General features: G+C 32.5%; 1 protein-coding gene across 1 annotated transcript; it reads right to left on the bottom strand.

Annotated features, from left to right (window-relative positions):
• Positions 1-860: 860 nt before the first annotated feature.
• On the bottom strand, positions 861-22,552 carry LOC130903542 (protein phosphatase PHLPP-like protein). Its single transcript, XM_057815694.1, has 6 exons — positions 22,253-22,552; positions 20,677-20,969; positions 11,811-11,961; positions 7,579-7,674; positions 7,342-7,495; positions 861-5,652 (listed from the first exon to the last, which is right to left on the bottom strand). The coding sequence occupies exons 1-6, from the start codon at positions 22,385-22,387 to the stop codon at positions 3,191-3,193; spliced, it is 3,291 nt and encodes a 1,096-aa protein (XP_057671677.1). The 5' UTR covers positions 22,388-22,552; the 3' UTR covers positions 861-3,190.
• Positions 22,553-26,972: the final 4,420 nt, after the last annotated feature.

Here is a 26,972-nt window from a genome sequence, read left to right as displayed (position 1 = left end):
TGTGGTTTATATTTTTTTGACCAAGGCATCTTTTTCTACGTATACGAATTGTTTTCGTTCTCACAAATTCAGAGTTTTTAAAATTGGTAAAACCAAGTAACTATCCACTGAATATCGACGTATTAAATTGATCAGTAAACGTAATCGAAGACTTACGGGCTCAGAAATAGCAGCTCAGATCAATGAAAATCTATTAGGAAGGGTTGGAAGTGTTGGAAGGGTGAAACGGTCGTTGGAAATTTGCTCGAATTTTCTATAATTGTTTTAAATTTCTCAAGACACTCTTGTGAAGAAACTTCTTCGAGATGTAAAAATAAAATTGAAAGTTCACAGTTGCCTGGATAACATAAAAATTGAACGTATGGAAAGTGGGAAAAAATTTAATGGAGTGATGAGTCTTTTGGTTCTAAAAGAGAAATGTTTGTGCGCACGTCAAAGGAAGACTAGATCCCAACTGTGAAGCACGGACAACGATCCCAAGCAGTTCTGGAAACTGTACAAAAAGTTCGAAAGAAAAAATGTACCGAAAGTAATGATTTTGTCGTTACAGTCGTCCCATACTCAAACCTGATAAAGTTGTAAAACAAATTTGATAAGAAAGTGGGAAACATCCTGAAAAATGATTTATTTCTCGACAAAGTCAAAGGGGATACAATGAATCAAAAATTTAAATATAACAATTACAAACTATAGTTTTTCTTATCTTTAATACATCGTATCAAAAGGTCTAAGAAATAAAAAATTAAAAAAAGTTTTTCTTATTTATACATCTCCAAAATATAAATATCAAATGCAAACTATAGAGTGGGAAAAACTTGATTGTGAATATCTCTAGTGGAATTTCATGAAAAAAAAGTAACTTTTACAAAAAACAATTTTATTTTCTATCAAAGATTTCACAAAAATTTTATATTGGACATGTATTAAAAAGCACAAGAAGAAAATATAATTTTATTCTATTAAAATCTATTAAAAATTGCACAGAAACTGCCAGAAAATCAACTAAATGTGATCAAAATTATTAAATATTCATGAATGCATATGTGGGTCATCAAATGGTCCGAAAATCAAAAAATTGCCTGTTAGTATTTATTATTATCAATTTTGAAAAAGTATCTCACACATTTCAAATTTAAATTGTATACAAAATCATGTTCTACGCGGTCCTGTTGAAAATACAACATTTCAAGACGGTACAAATTAAGGATTTATCTTATATTTATTTATATTTGTAGCTTGTAGCGAAGAAACTCTACAAACTGTTTAATATTCGTCACCACAGATTCCGAATTAATTCATCTTTAGAAAGAAATAATTGTGTCAGATTTAACTCCTGACATTTCTCAACAATAACGAATGTCCTTCGATATTTAGATGTTGATTTTATCGATAAAAAAGTTTCCCTCAAAGAAACTTCTATACTTCACTCGATGTACTCGATTTTCCGACACAAAAAGAAACGGGAAAAGTTTCACAGGCGACAAAAAATGGTGATTCAGTTGAAAAGTTCATAATTATACTTTGCCATGGATACATATTTGTCTAATTCGATTTTGACGTTATTAAATGTTTCAAAATGTCCAGATTCGGTTGTAATACTGAATATGAAGGTGATGAAAATTATAACTAAAACAAAGACCCTATCACCTGCTTTATTTAGGAAGAATGGAAGAAAGTAATAAATCCGGCGAGTAGTATTCTCCTTGTTGTTCTAACAAAACATTTCAAATTATAATAATTTTTTCCATAGATCCCACGTTATGATCTCGAACTTAACACATAAAAAACATCAAATATACATACAAACATTAGACTAAAAAAATCAACTTAATTTTCATTTTACAGTGAACTTTTGGGTGCAAATTTTTATCATAAATGAATTTATTCAACAAGGTAATTAAAATTCTATATCAAAAATATGATTTTTTATAGTAAAATCCCGGCATTCCATCAATGGAATAATTTGACACCCCAACATAAATATTCATCAATATACGGTCAATAACGGCCTATAAAACTAGAATAGTAGTAGGCATAAAATAAAATTTTCAGTCGGTTATTGTAATAAAAATAACAAAAATACCCCTGCAAGTGAAACAAATACAGTGAAACAAAAAACCAGGACAATTTTAAGTGATTCACAGTTTGAATACACTTTCGATAAAGTTTACAAATTTGCCGAAATTTAACTTAGACGCTTTTGAAGTTGCTAAAACGAATTAATAAATAAATTTGTTCTTTGGATGGAGTAAGTTTGTTCATTTCGATAAATATAAAACAACGCAAATATCGGTCGAATCGATTTACCTCTTATTAGATACTCAATTTAATATTTAGTTTTTTGAAATCAAAAATACCAAAGAATAGCGATTACAATAAAAAATTTGCATTGAAAGCAATGATAGAAAGTAGATTAATGTTAATATTGACTCATTCGAAAGTATTTCAATAAGCGCGAGCTGTAAAAGAAAACGAAAATGATAAATTTATGAAATGAAAATACCCCTGAAAAGCCGCAACGGAAATTCTATCACCTAGCCGCGGTAAAATTAGCTTAGCGAGGTGGGGAAGCTGGTGCTTACTGCTTGCTCGACTGACTTTTTTGTATAGAATCAAACGATGATGGTTCTGTAACAAATCGAGTTGAATATGACCCTGTATACAGCAAGACTTGCTAAGATGGTTCAAGAATGTGTACTGAAAGAAAATGTTTAATAAGACAGCAACTTTTGACCTGCCGGATTATTTAAAAAATGTCAAAATCAACAGATTATTACTACTAAGAATAAGTCGTCACTGAAAATCCGAAAATGATGACTGGTTTGATAATACGCCCAGTGAAAGTAATACGATTCAAAATTGGATTCGCCGAAGCGATTGGCTTGAATACCAAGGAAAGAAATCATTAATCGCTCTAATAGATAGACCGCGTTTAGTCGATTGACAAGAACTGGTATACAAGAGCAAGAGCTTATAAAAATTACGAAGAACATAATAATTAAATACACATTTTCATCAGATATAGTAACTAAGACGTGTGGGTCTCCAAGCTCAAGCAAGTTTTCGCAATTTTTTTGAACAATTATCTGAAAACATTATTGAAGCTCCGCATTTACATCAAACTCAATTCTGAAGAGTGCAGACAAATGTAGTATAATGATCACGGTAGTTACAAAAGGCCATTCTTGTTTCAGAGTTCAGTAGTAGTAACACCCCAATACTGCTGCATCCTATCCAAGTCCAAAGAATCGGCTAATCCTCGTTCGTGCATCAATGCAAAGTCATATTCCAAATTATATGGCATGAGTCTTTGTAAACTACCGAAATAAGCAGCATGCGGTCCCCCTAATAACTGTTTTTTATCCAAAGTTAACTTCGATCCCGATCTGGACAAAAGCGGATTGAATGACCTTGTACTACCGAACTGTTTCGATAAAAAAGAATTTTGATTTGTATTGTTCAAGGTGCAATCCGCTAAATGTGGCGAACTTCTCGATAAGGTCGCCAATTTCAATGAAGCCGGTTTATTTTTCATATTTTTATTCAAAGTATTCAATTCTTTATCGAATAATAATTGAGTATTTTGTTCGAGCATATATTCCCAACATTTGAATTGCTCTTCGGATAAAGCGGAATCGGAATCTTCTCTATTGCGATCTTCTTCTTTTCTTTGACGCAGCGCTTTGGCCACCCCCCTGTAGCTGCGCCTTTCCGGATTCGCTTTTACATCGACTGATTCGAATATAGACGGTGTCAAACTGCGAACCGATCTGTTTTCGTTCTGTTTGTTTAATTGGTTGATGAACATTTTAGCGGAAAAATTACAGTCGCTACAGTTGTTTTCACTTTGTCCGCTAGGCGAGGATCTATCTTCGCACGGAAGCATCGGAGGCGGTATAGGAACTTGATCTAGACAATTCAAACATTCCTGATTTAAAGCTTCGCAACAACAACCCGGTTGACAACCGCCGTTGTTCACGTTATTAATTTCACTTTGGTATTTGTTTTTTCGGATCGTTTGTCTTAATTCTCTCATGAGGAGATCTACGTCTGAACTGAGGACGTTAAATTTAACTACTATTATACTTAAATTTTCTTCAGCTCCGTAACTTTGTGCTAGATCTTGAAGTCTTTTCGCTGCTAAAATCACATTTCTTTGTAAAGTAACTTCTTTAATACCGTTTTCTGGTGTTATAACGTCCCACAAATTTTTGTTAGCTATTATCATATATTCGTCTTGTTCTTCGAGGTATATTTCGGTGAAATATGGATCTGGTATGGTGAGTTGTATCTGCGGATTGGTTCTTATTTGTTTACGTTGTTTTTGCGGTAATACTCGAACCGGTCCCGAAACTCTACCTAGTACTATCCTTATATCTCCAACACTAACTATTTTCATAACGTATTTTTTTATGCTACCACAAAACGAATAATCGGCTGTTTGTTTCGATTTCATTATATGCGTTAGGATGGCGCCGAAACCTTGACGATGTCCTTTATTCCTTAACGTTCGATAAACTGATAACATGGTATATTTCATGTAATCGTGAGCGGTTTCTTTAACGGTTCGTTCTTCCAAGAGGATTCTCGGTACCACTTTATCGATTCCGATTAGAGCTTCGTTATTAGACTCGCCATCAAACATTCCGAATAAAGCTTCGGTATTACAAAAAGCTGGTAATCGAATTTGAGATATGTAAAGCCTCTGTTTACCACCTGCCGTTTCTGAAAAACCTACAGACCAACAATTCTCGGTAAAATCATTTTCGCAAAAGGGAGAAGGAGTTAAAGGTAACGTGGTTCTATTTTTTCCAGATACGTCTACTAGACTCATGGGTCTTTGGGTGCGGTACGTGTTGAATTGGTGGGAATCTACGTGGAGTTTTGTATTACAAGACAGATCTAAAAATTTGAGATTCGGTGGTATTAATGACGTTAGATCGATACGATCTAATTGATTATGAGCTAAATCTAATACTCTTAAACATAAAAGAGTTGATAACTTTGGTATGGTTTGTAATAAATTGGAATGTACCCTAAGGACCGATAAATGTTTTAATTTTTCGATATTTTCCGGAAGTCTTAACAATTTATTTCCGGATAATACTAGTTCTTCTAGTTCCGGCCAAAATATAGTACAATTTTCCGGTAAAGTTGTGAAATTATTGTAAGCCGCATGGAGAGTTTTGATATTTCTTAAAAACGGAGCTAAGCTATCTAAAGATTTATCAATAAGGCAATTTGCTGTTAAAAACAGTTTCTCGATAACCAAAACTTCGTTTGGTTTTGGTAGATCGCAAAGTCTATTGTTGGATAGATTTAACACTTTAATGGAAGGTAAACATTGAAAAAACGTTTCCGGTAAATTGGACAAACTGTTATTTTGCATAAACAACTCCTGGATTGGTAACTTCTTATTTATCGATGGTAGACTCTGCAGATGATTGTAAGCTAACTGGAGGCTGTGTAAAAAAGGTAATTCGTTAAGAAATAAATGGTCTGGTAGATATTGCAATCCATTATTACTTGCAAATAAACATCTCAGTTCACTGCATTCTGATAACCAATCGGGAAGAGCCTCAAGTTCATTATATGAAATATCGAAATGCTTTAGCCCTTTCGGTGGATGGCATATAGATATATTCTTTAATTCTGAAACAAAAAAAAATAATTATAATATTTCGCAAGAGTCTATTTACTTTAAAGATGAATTAATGCACCTTTAGTACAATAAAATAAGATTTTGAGGTTAAAAAGAATCGGTGTAGACTTTCTCGATACGATATATTTTGAGAAAAAAATTGTTTACCGAACAAAGCTTGACGGAAGGTAAAAAAATTGAGTTTAAATCAAGAAATTGATCATACTTTAAATATAAAAACATTCAGGAAGAAATTGTTCATATGAAATGAAAGTTTTATAAAAATTTTTCTGTTTCTTAAGACCACAACTTTATTTCTAGATCATTCTCCGGGTTCTTACTTGATTGAGACAAAAATAAATACAAATTTTCCGAATATCTATTCTCATGATTCGAACAAATTTCCGCAGTTAAAGTTGAAAAAATATCTTCAATATATGTTTCAAATAAAAAGTAAAAGTATCAATTTCAACCTCTTGGTTTATGCTTTTTGGGTAATTATGCTCATTTATTGGATAATTGGAAGTAGAATCCAGTTGCGTAATTCAAAATTTTGCGGTTCCAAGGTTTTTCTACAAAGCTCCAAGGACGTTACCGGAAAAATATTAAATTATCTATCTCAAAATCCAGTTCTACGATGGCGTTTCCAATAAACTATGGATAAAAAATAAACTGGAGGTACAACAAACTTTATTGCTTGCCTCTACGATGGTTTTAAACAAAGTTATTCAATTTTGTTTTCGCGAATTGCAACAAGAAGGCAATTTTACATCCTGGCTTTTAATTACGTTTCGTAAGTTTTAAAAAAATAGGAAGAGATCATTTTTGTAGAAAATTTGATGAAATTTCATTTAAATAAACATTTCTTTGTGTTATCAAGAAAATGCGTGGCGATTTTCAACTTTACAAAATTGTTTACACTCATTGTCATTCTTTGCATTTCTGTAATTCTAATAACTGGTTTTCTAATTGTGTTTGGTGGAAATTATTCATTATAATTTGGTACTTTCATAACCTTGTTTATTATCAAACAAAAAAGTAATCATTCAATGATATGTATCCAAATTGCAACTAAATTATACTGTTCAAAAAAGTGTTTTTAACTGATAATCGCTGGCCATCCAACATGATACTGGTGTAGTTATATCTGCAAATCACTAAGCTAAAGAAGCTGTTTATATACACCAAAAACTCCTAGCCCAATCGGCAAATGATCTGCTCGGCTTCAAAAACTACTTCCCACAATCTTCTACTTTCCATTTCTTTCTAAACCTTCTAAATAAGATAGAACAAGATTTCTAATTAGTCACACCAAACGTAGAAAGGTTTTTAAATCATCTGGTACATATACGAAGTTTAGTGCGCTCGATTAAAAAATTTATAGTTCGACAATATCTATCACAAATCTATGAAAAGCGTCTAATAGTTCATGTAAACATATGTAATTATTGTTTTTGTACCATAGAGATATACTGAATGCACCGTTTACACCACCACTACACCAACACTCACGATTACACTGTCCGAAGCGCGTTTCGGAAACCAAGTTATCGTCTTCAGAGATAGAAGGTAAACCTGCGTCTAGTGTTGATGTAGGGATACTATAAACAGTTGTTGATTTCAAAATAAAAAATTTATGATGATAATGAGACGAAATTATTGGAGAAAAATCAATTATAGAATATGAGCTGTATACCTACTATTATTTCCCGCGATTATAGATGTGAGGCGTTTGCCATGTAAAGTTAGAGTCGTTAATGAGTTTCTGGAACATTGTAAAATTTCAAGTTGACCGACAGCACTCAAATCCAAATTTTCTATACTATTTTCGCTCACATCTAACTCGGTTAAACACTAAAAAAAAACGATATTTGATCAATGAAAAATTAAATGTATCGATTTTTATCTTCTTATCTATTTTATTTTCGCCAACTTACACCGTAATTGCCAAGAATTATGTGACCTTTGAGTCGATTGGATCTTAGATTTAAAGTAGTGATGCCTGGAGAATCCTGTTTCTTGTCTTCAGATTCCTAAAACACCAATAAAGTTATTTGGAATTTTATTAATTCAGCAATTACCAAATTTAGTAAATTCGGTGACGAAAACGGAAATATGACAAGAGGAATATGGACGGAGGACGAAAGGAAATAACAAAAGAAGTGGAAAAATAAAGACATAAAAGAAATAGCTATTAAAGATATTTAATTTAGCATAAATTGAACACCAAGACACTAGAAGGAAAATCGGGAAATTAAAGACGAAGAAAGTGCATGTAGAAAAAGGAAACAAACGATATATAACAAGTACAAAGAGTTGAAGGATTATATATTACATTTCTCGATTTAAAAGTTACTTTCGACTCGATATACATAAAAAAACGGTATGGAATAATATGAGAAATATAGAAATATCAAAACGTGAGAGGAATGTTCAAAAAAACGCCACAAATCAACAAAGTTCAACATGTTAATACTGGATATAAATAGAATGATAAAGGAATAAAAAAGAAACTTGGAACCAGTACAAATAGTATATATATGCAGATGATATTGTAGTAATATCAGATACATTTGAGAGCATTGAAGTATAAGAAGACATAAGACATAAAATCTAATTATGAAACTGAAAAAATAGATAATAATCTAAATGAGAAAAAATAAGTATCAGAAGATATAAAAAGGGATGATAACGACGCGATAACAGTACCCAAAGTATGAAAGTGAAATCTGGGTAATGAAGAAAGATACACAGAATAAAACAATAACAGCAGAAAAGAAACGACTAAACAAATAAGCAAGAAAAACGAAGATGGGTGATTCCATTATAACTGTGATATTCAATGTCCTGTATTGTTTTTTTGTACTAGTCATTAATTAATAATCAATTAATAAAAATTTTGTGTTAATTGAATAATTCTTAAGATATTTAAACATTATTTTTATACAATATAACTTGCCACTTAAAGAAAACTTATACTACATCACTTGAATGTCAGTACCGTGTCATGTCCATTCCTAGAATTTACCGATAAATTATTAATTTTTTTTGTCGTAACAAATGATTTAAACTAATTACCTTATAAATTCTAATGTTTATGATCAAACTGAGGAAAATTGATGCACTTGTTGTTTAATATCTCAAGTTACCATGTCAGTACCGTGGATAAATGAGTCAGTACCGTGGAACTCAAAATCCGACATTTGTGTCTTGCTCGTGATACTTTGAAGTTGTAGTAAATTCCTCTTAGAGTTTTATTTTTACAGTAAAATAGATGAATAATATGCATAAAAAAGTTAGAAAAGTTAAATTTTAAAATCTTGAAATTTTGAATACAAAAAATCACAGTTAGAACGGAATCACCCAGATAAACATGATACGTAGTGAGGTAATTCTAAAGAAGCTTAAACAGCAACTGTATGAATCAACACTTAAAGAGAAAAAAACCACAAGTTATAAAATAGAACAGAATAATAAAAATGAGAAAAGGAAGACCCAGAAAAACATAGTTTGAACTAGTAATATAAAAAAGAGGAGCAAGGAAAAGTAATACGAATAATAGATGAAGAAATTGATAAAAACAAAGAATGAGAAGCCCAATAATCTGACCTCCGAAAAGGCTTTAAAAAGATATAGTTTTGAAATAAAATATTGTTGATTTCGAACTTTGTAAGAAAGCTGAAACATATTGTGAAGATTAGTCGCGAATTTTTAGAACTGACTTGAAAATTTTGACAATAAATAAATTATAGCAACATAAAACAATTGAAACGAAATGTAGAAATGCTGTTTGTTGTAATGATGACGGTTTGAATAGCTTTTTATTATGTAAGATGAAGAGAAATGAAAAATTGATGCTAGCAGAAATAATTGTTAACGCAATTGGTATATAGATTATTAAATTCACAAATTGGATCGTTATGCATGGACTAATAAAAATAGATTAGGACGTTACGTTACAGTTAAATCCAAATAACATATAATACCTAAACAAATGAAAAAACTTTTACGACGGAATCTTGTTCATTATTTATATAAGAAGATGTTACGGAAGAAAAAGAAATTTATTGACCCATTTTTTGAATTTTTATAAGAGATTTTATGAAAACTCAAATCTACGAAAAATTAATTAATTAACAATTAAATAACCTCAACAAAAATCGGGTTAATAATTTTTTATTTGTAGGACTCTATACCTTTAAGTATCTAGATGACACTATAATTTATTCAGATCTTTAAATTAATATTAAATGTTATTAAAAAATTATTTTCTATTGCATGCTTTGACTAGCGACGACGCCTGAGCACCGCGTGGAACACAATTTTCAACGTTAAATTAAAATTATAAATAATGGAGCTACGATTTCGGGAGTCAGGACTTTTTTTATTAAAATTTCTTCCTCTTTTAGGATCTTCTTTCAAATTTCATCTATCTTTTATATTTTTGAAAATATAGCTAAAAAACGGAGACTCCCTTATTGCTCTTCGTTTTTTGTTTATAACAAATGAAATTTTTAATGGCGGAAAAATTCTAAATTTCCACTTTCTCAGAATTAAAGTCTGAATCCAATGCACCAATCACGATAATTTTAAGAGACTCGTAACTATTTTTGGCAAAAAACTCACTTCTTGACTAGACTACTCGGAATTTAAAAAATTTTTGCATAAAATATCACGAATTTTTTTATTTATTGTTATATTTTATATGATTCTGATTCTAAATACGTTTTAGTCTAATTTAATGTGTCAATTTTGAATAAATTGGTTTTTCAAAACATGTAATTCAATATTCAGTTTACAATTACACGAAGAAAAAAGTTGCAATGAGTCGTAGATATTATTTAATAATGAATTGAAGAAAGCTGTTTAAATAAGCACAAAAGACAAATAAAAATTAAATTTATATGAGTTAGTTTTTAATCAGAAAGGTTTTTTTATTAAGTTTTATCATTTTCCAAAAGCGAAATTTGTGCTGATCGAAAGTCACGATTTTCTATATACGACAACATAGTGTCGTCACGAATATTCATTCATTCGTATGGTATAATATCTATAAAAACCGTTTGCCGTTACTAAATTATAAACATTGAAATGTTTAAGACCATTCTTAGTTGCCGTTTGACATCGACGTTTGCTGACAGGTCTGCCCTTGGTGATTTTCAACATAAACGAATTTTATCTTTTCCCTTCGGCCGTTCGTAACAACTTTCGTAGCAATAAAAAAGAGTCAATCACATATATTTGCGTCTATCACGTGATTTTGCTCAATGCTCCCCACTATTTTCCATAATATCGTCGTTAAATAACGGATTATAAACAAAAATAAGACTAAAATCGATACATATGTCAAAAAGAATAATAAAATTTTTAGGTTAACGTCAAGTTTATGAATAGGGTGTCGAACGTCAAACGTCAAATGTCACCCACGAACGGCAACGGCAAACGGAAAATCAAGTTTATGAATCGGCCTTAAGTAACGTTGTATTTTGAAAAAAGTGCAATTTCATAAATAAAATAAACTATTCACACTAGCCATGTTAAAAGATGTCACTTTATAGTTATCGAACAAACAATATTGTGTAAAATTCAAAAGTTATTGCTGGTTTTTAATATTCATCTAGCATGGATTGTATTAATTTTGTGGAATGAAAAACGTTGAAAAAAACTTCAGAAAACTTTGAGAAAGTATTGAAAGGGTAAAATCGAATGGTAGTTAATAATGTGGTAGAAAATTATAATATCGAAGTTTACAATTCAAAAAAATTAAAAACTTTCACGTTTGAACGAATTCGAAGGTTATAAATGAGATCCAGCATCCAGAAGTACATCATTTTTCCGAAAGGTTCAAAAATATATAAAGGACGATCGCTCGGGGGTTTTCGAGGGCGTTTACTCCGAATCCAAGTCCCTAAAATCCCGCAGGGCAAAGGTTAAGAGCGAATTCACACAATTACAGAATTATTGGACAAAATCGACACTCGGGGTTTTCCAGGATACTTGTGGAGAAACAGAGAAAATAAATACCAGCAATTAAATTTAAACTATTATTCAGACAGATCGTAAAGCATTAAAAAATAAAAATTAATCAATATTGGCGAAATTCAGAAATTTTAGTAGCTAAAAATTCCAACGAATATTTTATAATGATAATTATTAGAGTGGTACTCACTTGTAGAACTAATGCTCTCATTTCCACACTTTTATCCGGCGGTACTGCCAATCTATTATTAGCCACTTTCAAGATTTTCAAAAACTTTAAATCCCATATGGTAGCCGGTAAGACACTCAACAAATTCTGATCCAACACTAACTCTTGCAGTCTGCAAAAACAAAAAAAAAACGAAAGCTCAAACTAACTTCGCCGGATGCACATGCGGGACACTACCAAGGTTGAAAATCTTCACAATATCCTCTTCGATGTTAATTCATTATACTATGATAATTTTTTCTATTATTGAATAACGAATGGGGTACTACAAAGAAGCAAGGCTTGGACAAAAGTGTTTGATATGCATTAATACGGTTCAGCGAATAAATTATACAGTCTGTAAACAGTGGCGTATAGAGTGGTGATTTGGAACAATAACCTCACTTTGTATTCACGAAAGTTGGAAATTAAAAACAATGTTTTTAGTCGATGCGCGTCACCCAGAAATATCAAAATTTTAATTATACTTTGTTTTATTTAAATTGAAATACATAGAATGCTCTATAAATGTTTATACAAACACTAACGAGGATGGTCCCAGAAGTACCTGGACCAACACAAACATTTTGGAAAAAAATATATTCTCTTTTCAACGTAATCTCCTTTGACCTCCAAGCCATTTTTTCAAGCCTGGGAACAGAAAATAATCCAAGGGGACTAAATCTGGCTTATGAGATAGCAATTCAAACTTTAATTCATTAATTTTGGTCATTGCAATGAAACATCACCAAATGCAGCCGTTTTTTCTTAATTTCTTCGTTCAAACGTAGCAATAAGTTTGATTAAGTAAGTAGTCAATGAAAATTATCCCACGCGCATCCCAAAAAACCGACGGCTCCGGATAGAACGGTCTTCGCCTTCTATGCTACGAAGAAGATCTAGTAGAAATAACAGATACGAAACGATATGATAGATCCACTAAGCAACTGAAAATTGATGAAAAATTGTGTTCATTGAAGCCCCATCAACTTAATTGGGGCACTTTATAACCAGAGTATGTCTAACTCAGCTAGAAGCTTAATTCGTAGACGTAGACTTATGTTATATTAAATTAATTGATGTTGAAGGAAACTTCAAGAAACTCACCTTTTGGCATCTCTGGGAAAAGTATCAAAAGGGAAGTTGTGACTAATAAAATCGAGTGGTGGTTAATAATGTGGTAGAAAATTATAATATCAAAGTTCACAATTCAAAAACAATTAGAAACTCTCACGTTTGAACGAATTCAAAGGTTATAATCCAGCATCCAGAAGTATATCATTTTTCCGAAAGGTTCGGAAATCTATTAAGGACGATCGTTCGGGGGTTTTCGAGGGCGTTTACTCCGAATCCAACTCCCTAAAATCCCGCAGGGCGAAGGTTAAGAGCAAAATCACACAATTACAGAATGATTGGACGAAATCGACACTCGGGTTTTTCCAGGGTACTTGTGGATAAACTGGTTCATTATATTTAAGATTATCTTAACGAAACATCACCAAATGCAGCCGTTTTCTCTTGATTTTTACGTTCAAACGTTCAGCAGTTTGATTGATAAGAAAAATTGAAGAAAAATTGTGTTCATTGAAGCCCCATCAACTTAATTGAGGCACTTTAGAACCAAAGTATGTCTAACTGAACTAGAAGCTTAATTCGTGTTAGGAATGGGCCGATTTATTCTAACGTAAACTTCTATTACATTAAATTTGACGTCTTTGACAAATTCGGTTTGTTTTCATTATAGATAACGAACTTACTATGAGGGAGTTTAGAGAATAATAAGAAAATCGAAAGTTCGTTAAAGGAAAACAAAAGATATGACAACAATGTTAATACCAGGAAGAATTTCACAAACCAAAATTTATAGAAATCGTTTTCGAGATACTAGAAGCGTTCCGTAATTAAAACTAACCCTGTATATATATATATATATACAGTTTATCTTAGGTCTCTGGAGACGATGACTTAGATAAAGAAACGTCTAGAATTGTTAATGTTGGTTGTATAATTGTGGAAATCAATATTCCAAATTTTGATTAAGTTTCTACAAGTTTCTACGGACCTTGTATATTGTAAATTAGTGGAATGCATCAGAAAATTGTATCATTATAATCGTTAAATAGTTGATATTGACGAAAAATATTATTTCGGTTTTATTTCCATAAACTTGAAATGAAAATAACAACGATTAATTTAATTATGAAACGGTAAACCCAAAATAAACAATTTTAATATTTAACAATATGGTTTACGGTAAGTGTGCCACTGAAGGCACGAGCTCGTAGTTTATTTTTTAGTCATAATGGGATATACGTCTCGGAAGATCAAGGAACCGTGAAAGAAGCAACGGAAGTTCGTTCACTGCGATTTCTACATATAAGTATGTTTCTAAGATCAAATCGGATTTATCTTTTCGAATTTCGCAAATGCTACTTATACATTCATTAAATCATTTATTCAATGAAATTTCTTTTCTCATCAAGGTTGTAACTAACTAAAAAAGAAAACGTGAAAAATCATTTTCATCTAACTAAATACTCAATACTAGTAAAAATTGAAAATCTTTTTGTACAAGAATAATGAAAGAAGTTGTGTGTATATGTTGTGGTGAAGTCTTAAAGACTTAAGTCTTACTGTTGGAGCTCCGAGATTCTGTACTAACTAACATTCAGGAAATATGTAGATAGATGGTTTGTTTTTTAACCCATGGAATCTGTAGTCGTCTTTTCCCACTAGTTTGAGTTTCGCCGAAGCGAAAATCGTTTTGGAAAAGCTTGAAATGGATGTGTGTGTGGTACACATCGTTTAGGTATCATGTTCATTCAATATTTTTCGAATACAGACCATAAACACTAAAGAGTGATCTGATTCGTCGGAATATGCCTAAAAGTCTTGTCTACTTCTTCCAACATCTGGAATAGTTTCTCATCGTATTTAGAGTGATCTGATTCGTCGGAATATGCCTAAAAACCTTGTCTACTTCTTCCAACATCTGGAATAGTTTCTCACCTTATTAAGAGTGATCTGATTCGTCGGAATATGCCTAAAAGTCTTCTCTACTTCTTCCAACATCTGGAATAGTTTCTCATCTTATTTAGAGTGATCTGATTCGTCGGAATATGCCTAAAAGTCTTCTCTACTTCTTCCAACATCTGGAATAGTTTCTCATCTTATTTAGAGTGATCTGATTCGTCGGAATATGCCTAAAAACCTTGTCTACTTCTTCCAACATCTGGAATAGTTTCTCACCTTATTTAGAGTGATCTGATTCGTCGGAATATGCCTAAAAGTCTTCTCTACTTCTTCCAACATCTGGAATAGTTTCTCATCTTATTTAGAGTGATCTGATTCGTCGGAATATGCCTAAAAGTCTTGTCTACTTCTTCCAACATCTGGAATAGTTTCTCATCTTATTTAGAGTGATCTGATTCGTCGGAATATGCCTAAAAACCTTGTCTACTTCTTCCAACATCTGGAATAGTTTCTCACCTTATTTAGAGTGATCTGATTCGTCGGAATATGCCTAAAAGTCTTCTCTACTTCTTCCAACATCTGGAATAGTTTCTCATCGTATTTAGAATGATCTGATTCGTCGGAATATGCCTAAAAGTCTTGTCTACTTCTTCCAACATCTGGAATAGTTTCTCATCTTATTTAGAGTGATCTGATTCGTCGGAATATGCCTAAAAGTCTTGTCTACTTCTTCCAACATCTGGAATAGTTTCTCATCGTATTTAGAATGATCTGATTCGTCGGAATATGCCTAAAAGTCTTGTCTACTTCTTCCAACATCTGGAATAGTTTCTCATCTTATTTAGAGTGATCTGATTCGTCGGAATATGCCTAAAAGTCTTGTCTACTTCTTCCAACATCTGGAATAGTTTCTCATCGTATTTAGAATGATCTGATTCGTCGGAATATGCCTAAAAGTCTTTTCTACTTCTTCCAACATCTGGAATAGTTTCTCATCTTATTAAGAGTGATCTGATTCGTCGGAATATGCCTAAAAGTCTTGTCTACTTCTTCCAACATCTGGAATAGTTTTTCATCGTATTTAGAATGATCTGATTCGTCGGAATATGCCTAAAAGTCTTGTCTACTTCTTCCAACATCTGGAATAGTTTCTCATCTTATTTAGAGTGATCTGATTCGTCGGAATATGCCTAAAAGTCTTTTCTACTTCTTCCAACATCTGGAATAGTTTCTCATCTTATTAAGAGTGATCTGATTCGTCGGAATATGCCTAAAAGTCTTCTCTACTTCTTCCAACATCTGGAATAGTTTCTCATCGTATTTAGAATGATCTGATTCGTCGAAATATGCCTAAAAGTCTTGTCTACTTCTTCCAACATCTGGAATAGTTTCTCATCTTATTTAGAGTGATCTGATTCGTCGGAATATGCCTAAAAGTCTTGTCTACTTCTTCCAACATCTGGAATAGTTTCTCATCGTATTTAGAATGATCTGATTCGTCGGAATATGCCTAAAAGTCTTGTCTACTTCTTCCAACATCTGGAATAGTTTCTCATCTTATTTAGAGTGATCTGATTCGTCGGAATATGCCTAAAAGTCTTGTCTACTTCTTCCAACATCTGGAATAGTTTCTCATCGTATTTAGAATGATCTGATTCGTCGGAATATGCCTAAAAGTCTTGTCTACTTCTTCCAACATCTGGAATAGTTTCTCATCTTATTTAGAGTGATCTGATTCGTCGGAATATGCCTAAAAGTCTTGTCTACTTCTTCCAACATCTGGAATAGTTTCTCATCGTATTTAGAATGATCTGATTCGTCGGAATATGCCTAAAAGTCTTGTCTACTTCTTCCAACATCTGGAATAGTTTCTCATCTTATTTAGAGTGATCTGATTCGTCGGAATATGCCTAAAAGTCTTGTCTACTTCTTCCAACATCTGGAATAGTTTCTCATCGTATTTAGAATGATCTGATTCGTCGGAATATGCCTAAAAGTCTTGTCTACTTCTTCCAACATCTGGAATAGTTTCTCATCTTATTTAGAGTGATCTGATTCGTCGGAATATGCCTAAAAGTCTTGTCTACTTCTTCCAACATCTGGAATAGTTTCTCATCGTATTTAGAATGATCTGATTCGTCGGAATATGCCTAAAAGTCTTTTCTACTTCTTCCAACATCTGGAATAGTTTCTCATCTTATTAAGAGTGATCTGATTCGTCGGAATATGCCTAAAAGTCTTCTCTACTTCTTCCAACATCTGGAATAGTTTCTCATCGTATTTAGAATGATCTGATTCGTCGGAATATGCCTAAAAGTCTTGTCTACTTCTTCCAACATCTGGAATAGTTTCTCATCTTATTTAGAGTGATCTGATTCGTCGGAATATGCCTAAAAGTCTTGTCTACTTCTTCCAACATCTGGAATAGTTTCTCATCGTATTTAGAATGATCTGATTCGTCGGAATATGCCTAAAAGTCTTGTCTACTTCTTCCAACATCTGGAATAGTTTCTCATCTTATTTAGAGTGATCTGATTCGTCGGAATATGCCTAAAAGTCTTGTCTACTTTTTCCAACATCTGGAATAGTTTCTCATCGTATTTAGAATGATCTGATTCGTCGGAATATGCCTAAAAGTCTTGTCTACTTCTTCCAACATCTGGAATAGTTTCTCATCTTATTAAGAGTGATCTGATTCGTCGGAATATGCCTAAAAACCTTGTCTACTTCTTCCAACATCTGGAATAGTTTCTCATCTTATTTAGAGTGATCTGATTCGTCGGAATATGCCTAAAAACCTTGTCTACTTCTTCCAACATCTGGAATAGTTTCTCACCTTATTTAGAGTGATCTGATTCGTCGGAATATGCCTAAAAGTCTTGTCTACTTCTTCCAACATCTGGAATAGTTTCTCATCGTATTTAGAGTGATCTGATTCGTCGAAATATGCCTAAAAGTCTTGTCTACTTCTTCCAACATCTGGAATAGTTTCTCACCTTATTTAGAGTGATCTGATTCGTCGGAATATGCCTAAAAGTCTTGTCTACTTCTTCCAACATCTGGAATAGTTTCTCATCGTATTTAGAGTGATCTGATTCGTCGGAATATGCCTAAAAGTCTTGTCTACTTCTTCCAACATCTGGAATAGTTTTTCATCTTATTTAGAGTATCAATATTATTTTCGTCCAGCACTGATTTATCTTTGGGACAGTAATAAAGCTAAATAAGAACATTGGGTAAGAAGAAATTGGCTCTTGAGAGAAAATTTGGAGCTTGGAAAGAAATATATAGTCCAGAATATGGGGGGATATAAGCATAAAACTCCATTTTCTTCTTAATTATCTAGAAAAATTTCCTAAAAACTTAGAATGTTTGAAGAACGAACAGGGAGAGCTAAATCATCAGGACTTGGGCGTCTCGGAAGAAAGCTACCAGGGTTTTTAGGTTACGAATATGATGTCTCAGTATTTTTGGTCTCCGATACGTCATTTTCCAAATTATCAATAGCAGATAAAAGCATTTTTTTATAACTGAATTTCGTACTAAAAACATGTTTTTCCGTTTTATACCTACATAATTGAAACTGAGAAACTAGAGGTGATAAAAAACTTCTAATTATGTCTTTAGAAATAGTATATCATAATATGTAGTCAGCAATGGCTAAAATTTCAACATATGTACTCTAAACTAGATCTATAGTCGAAAATAATACTGCAAATACAAAGTTATTTATTTTTATAGAAGCTAAAAATTGCAAGGTTTCAAAATTTCAGCACAGTAGTCAAGTATATTTGTTTTTTGATCACATTGAATATCATTAAATGTCTTCCAGTGATTCTTCTGTATATTTTTTGACCTTTGTTTGAATCAATTGTCTAATCAACGAGAAATCATCGACCCTACCTCCGGATATGAAGCAGCAACGCGAGTAAAAATTTATTACTTGAAATTGGCATTTGAATAGCTATAATTTTCTCTACTGGTCAAGCTTCAACGTTATTTTGAAATTGTATGGTTTAGAAAGCGACTGCATTCATACATATATTGTATTCAACACCAATTATTTATTTTATATATTATATTTTTCGTAAATTAACTTTCTTTATTAATCACTTTTAGTTTCATGTTTAGACACATTTCAATATCTCATGAAATGAAAAAGATAAATACAAAATTTTTAGAGACCTTATGTGGTTTCCATAAGATATTTTGGGGTTGAAACAAACGTAAGGGTAGGTCTATAAATATAGATCACATCACCTCATCATTATTGGAAAATCTTCGACCATTGAAACATTTTTTCAAGTCTGGGAACTGAAAATAATCTGATAGAGCTAAATCTGGAGAATAGGGTGCATGAGGTAGGAATTAAAACTTTTTGTCCATTGCAATAACAGATTTGTGAACTGGAGCATGGTACATACTTTGTTCTTAGCCGAATGCGGCCGTTTTTTCTTGATTTCTTCGTTCAAACGTATCAGTAAGTTTAATTAAGTAAGTAGTCAATGAAAATTATCTCACGCGCATCCCGAAAAATCGATGCCATGACCTTACCTGCAGATAAAACGGTCTTTGTTTTCTCCTTTTTCAGTCCATTGTTTTTGTGAATTTTCCTCCACATTTCTGGAGTCGTCACTTAATTTAGTCGATCAGTGCGATGCTAGTCTTGGTTTTGATGGCTGCCTAGGATATAACAAACAACGTGGCCAACCACGGCCAGCTCCTACCCAACTTGGTTCGCGTGGTACCGAGTTGTACTTGCAACACAGTTTCGTGGGTCGTGGGTAGCTACTTTTAAATGAACCATCCATTACCAAACAGTTTTTCTTTTGACTCAAAAATGGAAAAATTAATCGAAATTGTGAGATCCTTTCCTGTACTCTATGATTTTACTCATGAAGATTATATGAGAGCAAAACTGAAGGATGATTTGTGGGAGAAAAGAATTAAATTTTACTGATGGTAAGTGATTTTATTTGTAATACTTCAACTTAGTAGCATTAAATTAATGTTTACATTCCATTAATAGCATTTTTAATTCACATACTTAAACTAGAACATTCCTAATTACATTATTCTCAATTAGGCTTTTTTGCGTTGGACTCTTGACCAGTAATATCCTTTTCAAGTAATTTATGAACCTCACTAAACTGTCTTCTGTTTAATCTAAACGCCTCCTTGAATATATTTTCTGGAATTTCACCAAATAACTTGAACTCTCCGTAACTTCTTTTTCTTTTCTTTTTTTTTTGTTGGTAGTTGCAACATAACAAATCTTTTGTCACCCTTCAGACTCCAGATCGAGAAGAAGCTGCTGGCTCGCCGTCATCTTGAATACTAATGGGGATTTGGTTAGGTTAGGGTTGGGTCTGTCCTTCGCGCGTGCTGTGCGTGGGCTGGGCTCAAATTCAAGTTTGAATTACTATCTCATGCACCCTATTCGCCAGATTCGGTCCCATCGGATTATTTTCTGTTCCCAAGCTTGAAAAAATGGCTTGGGGGTCAAAGATTCTCCGACAATTAAGAGTTGATATCGGCTGTTTATGATTATATTGAGAAAATTGACGATAATTGTAATAAAAAGAGTATCCAACGTTTTCTATGTTACTTCTAGAAACATCCTTGTTTAACGATATTTCTCCCTTGTTAATTTTGTATATAAGAGGGTATATAATCAATATTATATAGTTGTAATTGAAATATTATTAGTAATTATAGGTACTACACTAAATTTAGTGTAAAATATCTTAGGTATTTGTGTATTTGAAATATCTAATTGTCTAGGGTTTGATTTGATTAATGAATAATTTATTAATAAACGTCTTTGCCTGTTGTCTGTATAGTACGATAAATTTATATAGTAATAAGTACTTACAGTTTCAATTGGTTGATTTCCGGAGGTAATGTCAACAAATTATTATCAGACAAATCAAGCACAACTAAACTTATCAATTGCAGTACGCTGTTTGGAAAATTCTGTATGCCGTTCGATCGCAAACTGAGTATTTCGAGGTCCGATAGACTTTGTATAGAATCACCAGGAAGTACGATTTCTTCTACGTAGCATTCTTCTTTTTTGTTGCATAAACCGTTTAGGTTCAAATGTTTTAACGATTGGTGTTTAACTTTATCAGATGATGAAGAATCGTGCTCGTTCAACGGCGTTTCCTGAAAATCGGTGAAAATTATAATAGATACGCGTTTCGGCTATGTACATTACGTCATTATAAATATTGATGTTATACCGAGTGGGATTGAGGAAATCATTAAAAACCAAAAGAGGAAATGCTTACAATTCTGCCAATACGACGTTTTTTTAATAGAAACAAATTGATATTCCAGCGAAAACAAATATACAGGGTGAATCACATAAGGACCAAAGCATATAAAGGAGCCCAAAATACGACGATTAGGAAAAATTTAACTCTTTACCAAGCTGCATACCTGAGGAGTTGTAGGGACCCGAAATGGGGCCAAAAATTTAATACCGAATTTGGTTCAGGTTGATCTTAATTTTCACGTCTTGAATAATGCAATTCTGAAACTTTTTTAACTTTTGTAACATGTCTTTGGTTTTTACAAGAATAGAAAAAGCTGTAGTATCAAATTATCCATAGTATGAAAAGAAACAGACAGATAGAACATCCCCAGGTTAAATTACCTCAAACCATCGATAACAACGAAATAACAGATAATGAAGAAGCAACATCAACAGCAAGATCTTGAATATTCTTGGTCTGTTCAAACTTCTTCAACGTTTTTGTCTGGCGATTTTGAATATTGAAAAGAAAGTTGCGCCGAGATTTTCCTGGAAATTTTATGTTTTTGATGATATTACAACTACGCAATCGTGAAAAATATTGCAGAAAGAGTATACTTTATCGTGGACAAACATTCAATGGAGGTATTCGAAAATTTGCCTCATGTTAACGACGATACCTTCTAAGTAGAGATAGAACAAGCTCTCAACATCTCTTAGGCATCAAATGAATACATTTTGAACAAATTTTCATCACTATAATGAGCTGTCACGTCGAAGCATGCTTGCCACCGATTTTTTTGCGAAATTCATCGATTAGCCACCGTATACGCCATATTTGGCTCCCTAAAACTATTTCCTCTATCCTATCAGTTACTTAAATGCTTTAAAATGGGTGTGAACCAGAATTTATTTTAATTTAAATTTGATTTTTTGATTTTTGTTTGTTTAATTTTGATATTTTAGTCTACAAATAAATATGACTTCCAAAGTCCAGTTTTTTGCTTTATTCCAAGCACGTATATTAAAAAAAATTAATAAAAAACATGATCCAAAACGCCTAAAGGGGCGCCAAAAGCCTTTTATGTACACAAGCGCCAGTAGACCTTACGGGGGCCAAATTTATTTGAATTTTATACATCGGTAACAAAATTTGAGTGTAAGTTATTTCGATTAAATGCAGGTGCCTTACATGAAGTCTTTCAGCATCTATAGATTCATCTTCTAAAGAATCCACATCAATAGTTTCACATTCTAGAATTTTTGGAAATTTAACGACTTTATCGCTGAGTCTTCTTTTTCTCATAGTAGTCGTTGCTAACATCATTTTATCACTTTATATCACAACAGTTTTTTTTTTATTAGACCAGACACTGTATCAAAATAACACCAACTGAACTTAAACCAAACGTATCAATTTTGATTATTATTATTATTATTTTTAGTATAAAAAAATGCGAGTTTATATCTAAACTAGGGACTCTGTTAAACTAAAGTGTAGTAATTGTGATTGAGTGGAGTGAGACCCAAGACAGCATGACATCACGCTTGGTTACTTTTCATTCTTCTCTCGAAGACACGACTTGGTCACATATACATGGGCGGATAGTCGATGATAAATGGATTTTAGTGACATTTCATGAATTTTAAATTTCGTTTTATTGTCGATTTTAAGTATAGAAATATTATACGAGGGATACCATTACTATTTTTGACTTTAATAAGACAATTTCCAATAGAAACTATCAGTGTAATTGTCCAGTGAAAATAATCTGTCGAAACTTCTTCAAATAACTTTCTTCATTTAGTTTTGTGGTTATTTGCACAAAATGTCCTGGTTTACTATTAATATGACATCCAAAATCGCTTTATTGACACAACCGTGTTTGGGTTTACAAACAAACGGCATCGGAAAATATTTTGCAGGCGTAGGTATCTTTGGATTTGAAATAATCTGTCGAAACTTCTTCAAATAACTTTCTTCATTTAGTTTTGTGGTGATTTGCACAAAATGTCCTGGTTTACTATTAATATGACATCCAAAATCGCTTTATTGACACTACCGTGTTTGGGTTTACAAATAAACGGCATCGGAAAATATTTTGCAGGCACAGGTATCTTTGGATTTGAAATAATCTGTCGAAACTTCTTCAAATAACTTTCTTCATTTAGTTTTGTGGTGATTTGCACAAAATGTCCTGTTTTACTATTAATATGACATCCAAAATCGCTTTATTGACACTACCGTGTTTGGGTTTACAAACAAACGGCATCGGAAAATATTTTGCAGGCGTAGGTATCTTTGGATTTGAAATAATCTGTCGAAACTTCTTCAAATAACTTTCTTCATTTAGTTTTGTGGTGATTTGCACAAAATGTCCTGTTTTACTATTAATATGACATCCAAAATCGCTTTATTGACACTACCGTGTTTGGGTTTACAAATAAACGGCATCGGAAAATATTTTGCAGGCGTAGGTATCTTTGGATTTGAAATAATCTGTCGAAACTTCTTCAAATAACTTTCTTCATTTAGTTTTGTGGTGATTTGCACAAAATGTCCTGTTTTACTATTAATATGACATCCAAAATCGCTTTATTGACACTACCGTGTTTGGGTTTACAAACAAACGGCATCGGAAAATATTTTGCAGGCGTAGGTATCTTTGGATTTGAAATAATCTGTCGAAACTTCTTCAAATAACTTTCTTCATTTAGTTTTGTGGTGATTTGCACAAAATGTCCTGTTTTACTATTAATATGACATCCAAAATCGCTTTATTGACACTACCGTGTTTGGGTTTACAAATAAACGGCATCGGAAAATATTTTGCAGGCGTAGGTATCTTTGGATTTGAAATAATCTGTCGAAACTTCTTCAAATAACTTTCTTCATTTAGTTTTGTGGTGATTTGCACAAAATGTCCTGTTTTACTATTAATATGACATCCAAAATCGCTTTATTGACACTACCGTGTTTGGGTTTACAAACAAACGGCATCGGAAAATATTTTGCAGGCGTAGGTATCTTTGGATTTGAAATAATCTGTCGAAACTTCTTCAAATAACTTTCTTCATTTAGTTTTGTGGTGATTTGCACAAAATGTCCTGTTTTACTATTAATATGACATCCAAAATCGCTTTATTGACACTACCGTGTTTGGGTTTACAAATAAACGGCATCGGAAAATATTTTGCAGGCGTAGGTATCTTTGGATTTGAAATAATCTGTCAAAACTTCTTCAAATAACTTTCTTCATTTAGTTTTGTGGTGATTTGCACAAAATGTCCTGGTTTACTATTAATATGACATCCAAAATCGCTTTATTGACACTACCGTGTTTGGGTTTACAAACAAACGGCATCGGAAAATATTTTGCAGGCGTAGGTATCTTTGGATTTGAAATAATCTGTCGAAACTTCTTCAAATAACTTTCTTCATTTAGTTTTGTGGTGATTTGCACAAAATGTCCTGGTTTACTATTAATATGACATCCAAAATCGCTTTATTGACACTACCGTGTTTGGGTTTACAAATAAACGGCATCGGAAAATATTTTGCAGGCGTAGGTATCTTTGGATTTGAAATAATCTGTCGAAACTTCTTCAAATAACTTTCTTCATTTAGTTTTGTGGTGATTTGCACAAAATGTCCTGTTTTACTATTAATATGACATCCAAAATCGCTTTATTGACACTACCGTGTTTGGGTTTACAAATAAACGGCATCGGAAAATATTTTGCAGGCGTAGGTATCTTTGGATTTGAAATAATCTGTCGAAACTTCTTCAAATAACTTTCTTCATTTAGTTTTGTGGTGATTTGCACAAAATGTCCTGTTTTACTATTAATATGACATCCAAAATCGCTTTATTGACACTACCGTGTTTGGGTTTACAAATAAACGGCATCGGAAAATATTTTGCAGGCGTAGGTATCTTTGGATTTGAAATAATCTGTCAAAACTTCTTCAAATAACTTTCTTCATTTAGTTTTGTGGTTATTTGCACAAAATGTCTAATTTCCCAATATTTCATTATTTCGTTTATCAGACTTTGTCCTTACAAAATGAGCGTATGCTTTTTTAAAGCAGTTGCTGAAGCCTGTTTATGATATCCAACTATGGGGATGGACCGCAGCAAACAACTTAGCAATAATTCAAAGATTCCTAAACGAAGTAGATGTCTCTTGGTACACTCGAGTGATCTCCATAGGGTCCAGGAAATAGACACTGTTGATCAGACTATCCAGAAATCAGCCAAGGGTCATGAAAAATATTTTATCGTTATATCAATGTTCATACCTTCAAGGTTCTTGAAACCACTGGGTTAGAAAGAAGACTAAATAGAATCAAACCCTTTGAGTTGGTTTAGTGCTTTTAAGGCAAAACAGAGCTTGTGTGTGTGTACATATTTAACATACTACAGAACTCACGGAAGATTGAAGAGTATGTCTTAGTTTTATATCAAAAACTCAATGAGGTTAATCAGAATTATATTGCTTAATGGTCACTGCTTAACAAATGATAAAGTTTAGAGTTCTAGAAAATAAAGAAACAAAACTAATAGATAAATAGACCTTCATAGAGATTAGTTCAAAAGGACCAATCTCATGCTATGGTAAAAACATATATAAATACAAACATCATGCGAATTCCGCGGTATATCAAAAGTGCCACGCTTTCGCCGAATTTTAGAATTCCATTATAACCGAACAGGGACGGCTCCATGTCCCTATGGGAGTTCGATAATAAAAAAAATCATAGAAGATTGAGGCATTGTTGGGTAAAAGCTTGAATAGTATGATTTTGTTCCCATTGCATTCTGTAGATATTAGAGAAAAGCGAAAATGTCAACGAGGCATTTTAGATCGCAATATGAAAACAAAAAATAGAATTTTTCGGCAGGGTTAAGAAAGTTGTCATTATGAAAGTTGTCAATGTCGAATAACATTTTGACTATGGAAATTTTGTAAAAATCTATTTGAATAGGGTTTATTGGCAGAAGTTTATATTAAATTTATGTTTAATGTGCGCCTGTGGATTTTTGGACGGAAATACGCACAAATACAACATAGGAAAAACAAATCGCAAACTAAAATGCATCAGAATATTTCGGCAATCTCAAGACATTTCGTCACGAAAAGCAGAATTCCATAAAATCGTTATAAAACGGATTTTAATTTGTTACGTCATTACTAGCTGCAACAATGGATTTTTTCGCTACGTTTTGTCAATAAGTGATGCAATTTTACCGAAGTATTTTACACTTTACGTCGGTCGTTGACTGTCGACTTCAATTGATTAAAAAAATTAGTACATTAATCATTCAAAATTTATATTCAAAGTTGTATGACTATTTTATTATTGCACAGAAAAATAAAACGGAAAAAGCAGTTGAATCAAAAACAATTCGTTTTATCGAAAGTGCAGAATATGCAAAATTTTCATGGCAAATGGTCCATGTAGTAAGGAATTTATATACGAAATATTAAATTGCGGGTTTTGAGATATTAATTTTTGAAAATGTGTGTTTTTCAGCTTTATACGAAGCGGAACTTAACTCGTTTAAGACGCCATTTTGTATTGTGTCATGTATAGCGTATCTAATGTTGTAATTAATCATCTACGAGTTTAATTATGTCTTAGTTACAAATTACAATTCCATACTTCAATTCAGTTTTATATTTTATTTAAAACATTTAACTAAATTTTTTTTTTAAACACTGTTTAGTTGGTATTTTTGACACAGGGTTGGTAATACTATGACGTGTCATTTTCAGTCAGCTATACAGTTGAGAAAGTTAGGTTAGCTTCGGTTATTATTTTTATTATTCTGTATTCTATTTAATATACACAAATTATAACCTCAGTTTTAAGTAATTTGAAGAATGCCCCTACGTATGGGTCGGAG

Source organism: Diorhabda carinulata, chromosome 2 (assembly GCF_026250575.1).
Source record: "Diorhabda carinulata isolate Delta chromosome 2, icDioCari1.1, whole genome shotgun sequence".
NCBI lineage: Eukaryota > Metazoa > Arthropoda > Insecta > Coleoptera > Chrysomelidae > Diorhabda > Diorhabda carinulata.
The sequence above is the reverse complement of the archived record's forward strand: the minus strand, read 5'-3'. Positions and strand labels throughout refer to the sequence as shown.

Coding starts and splice junctions, on each gene's coding strand:
- LOC130903542 (XM_057815694.1), bottom strand. CDS start 22,387: ATGATGTTAGCAACGACTACTATGAGAAAAAGAAGACTCAGCGATAAA. Junction 11,962..20,676: donor GAAATCAACCAATTGAAACT/GTAAGTACTTAT, acceptor TTGTTTTTGCAG/ACTGCAAGAGTTAGTGTTGG. Junction 5,653..7,341: donor TATAATCGCGGGAAATAATA/GTAGGTATACAG, acceptor TTTTTGTTTCAG/AATTAAAGAATATATCTATA.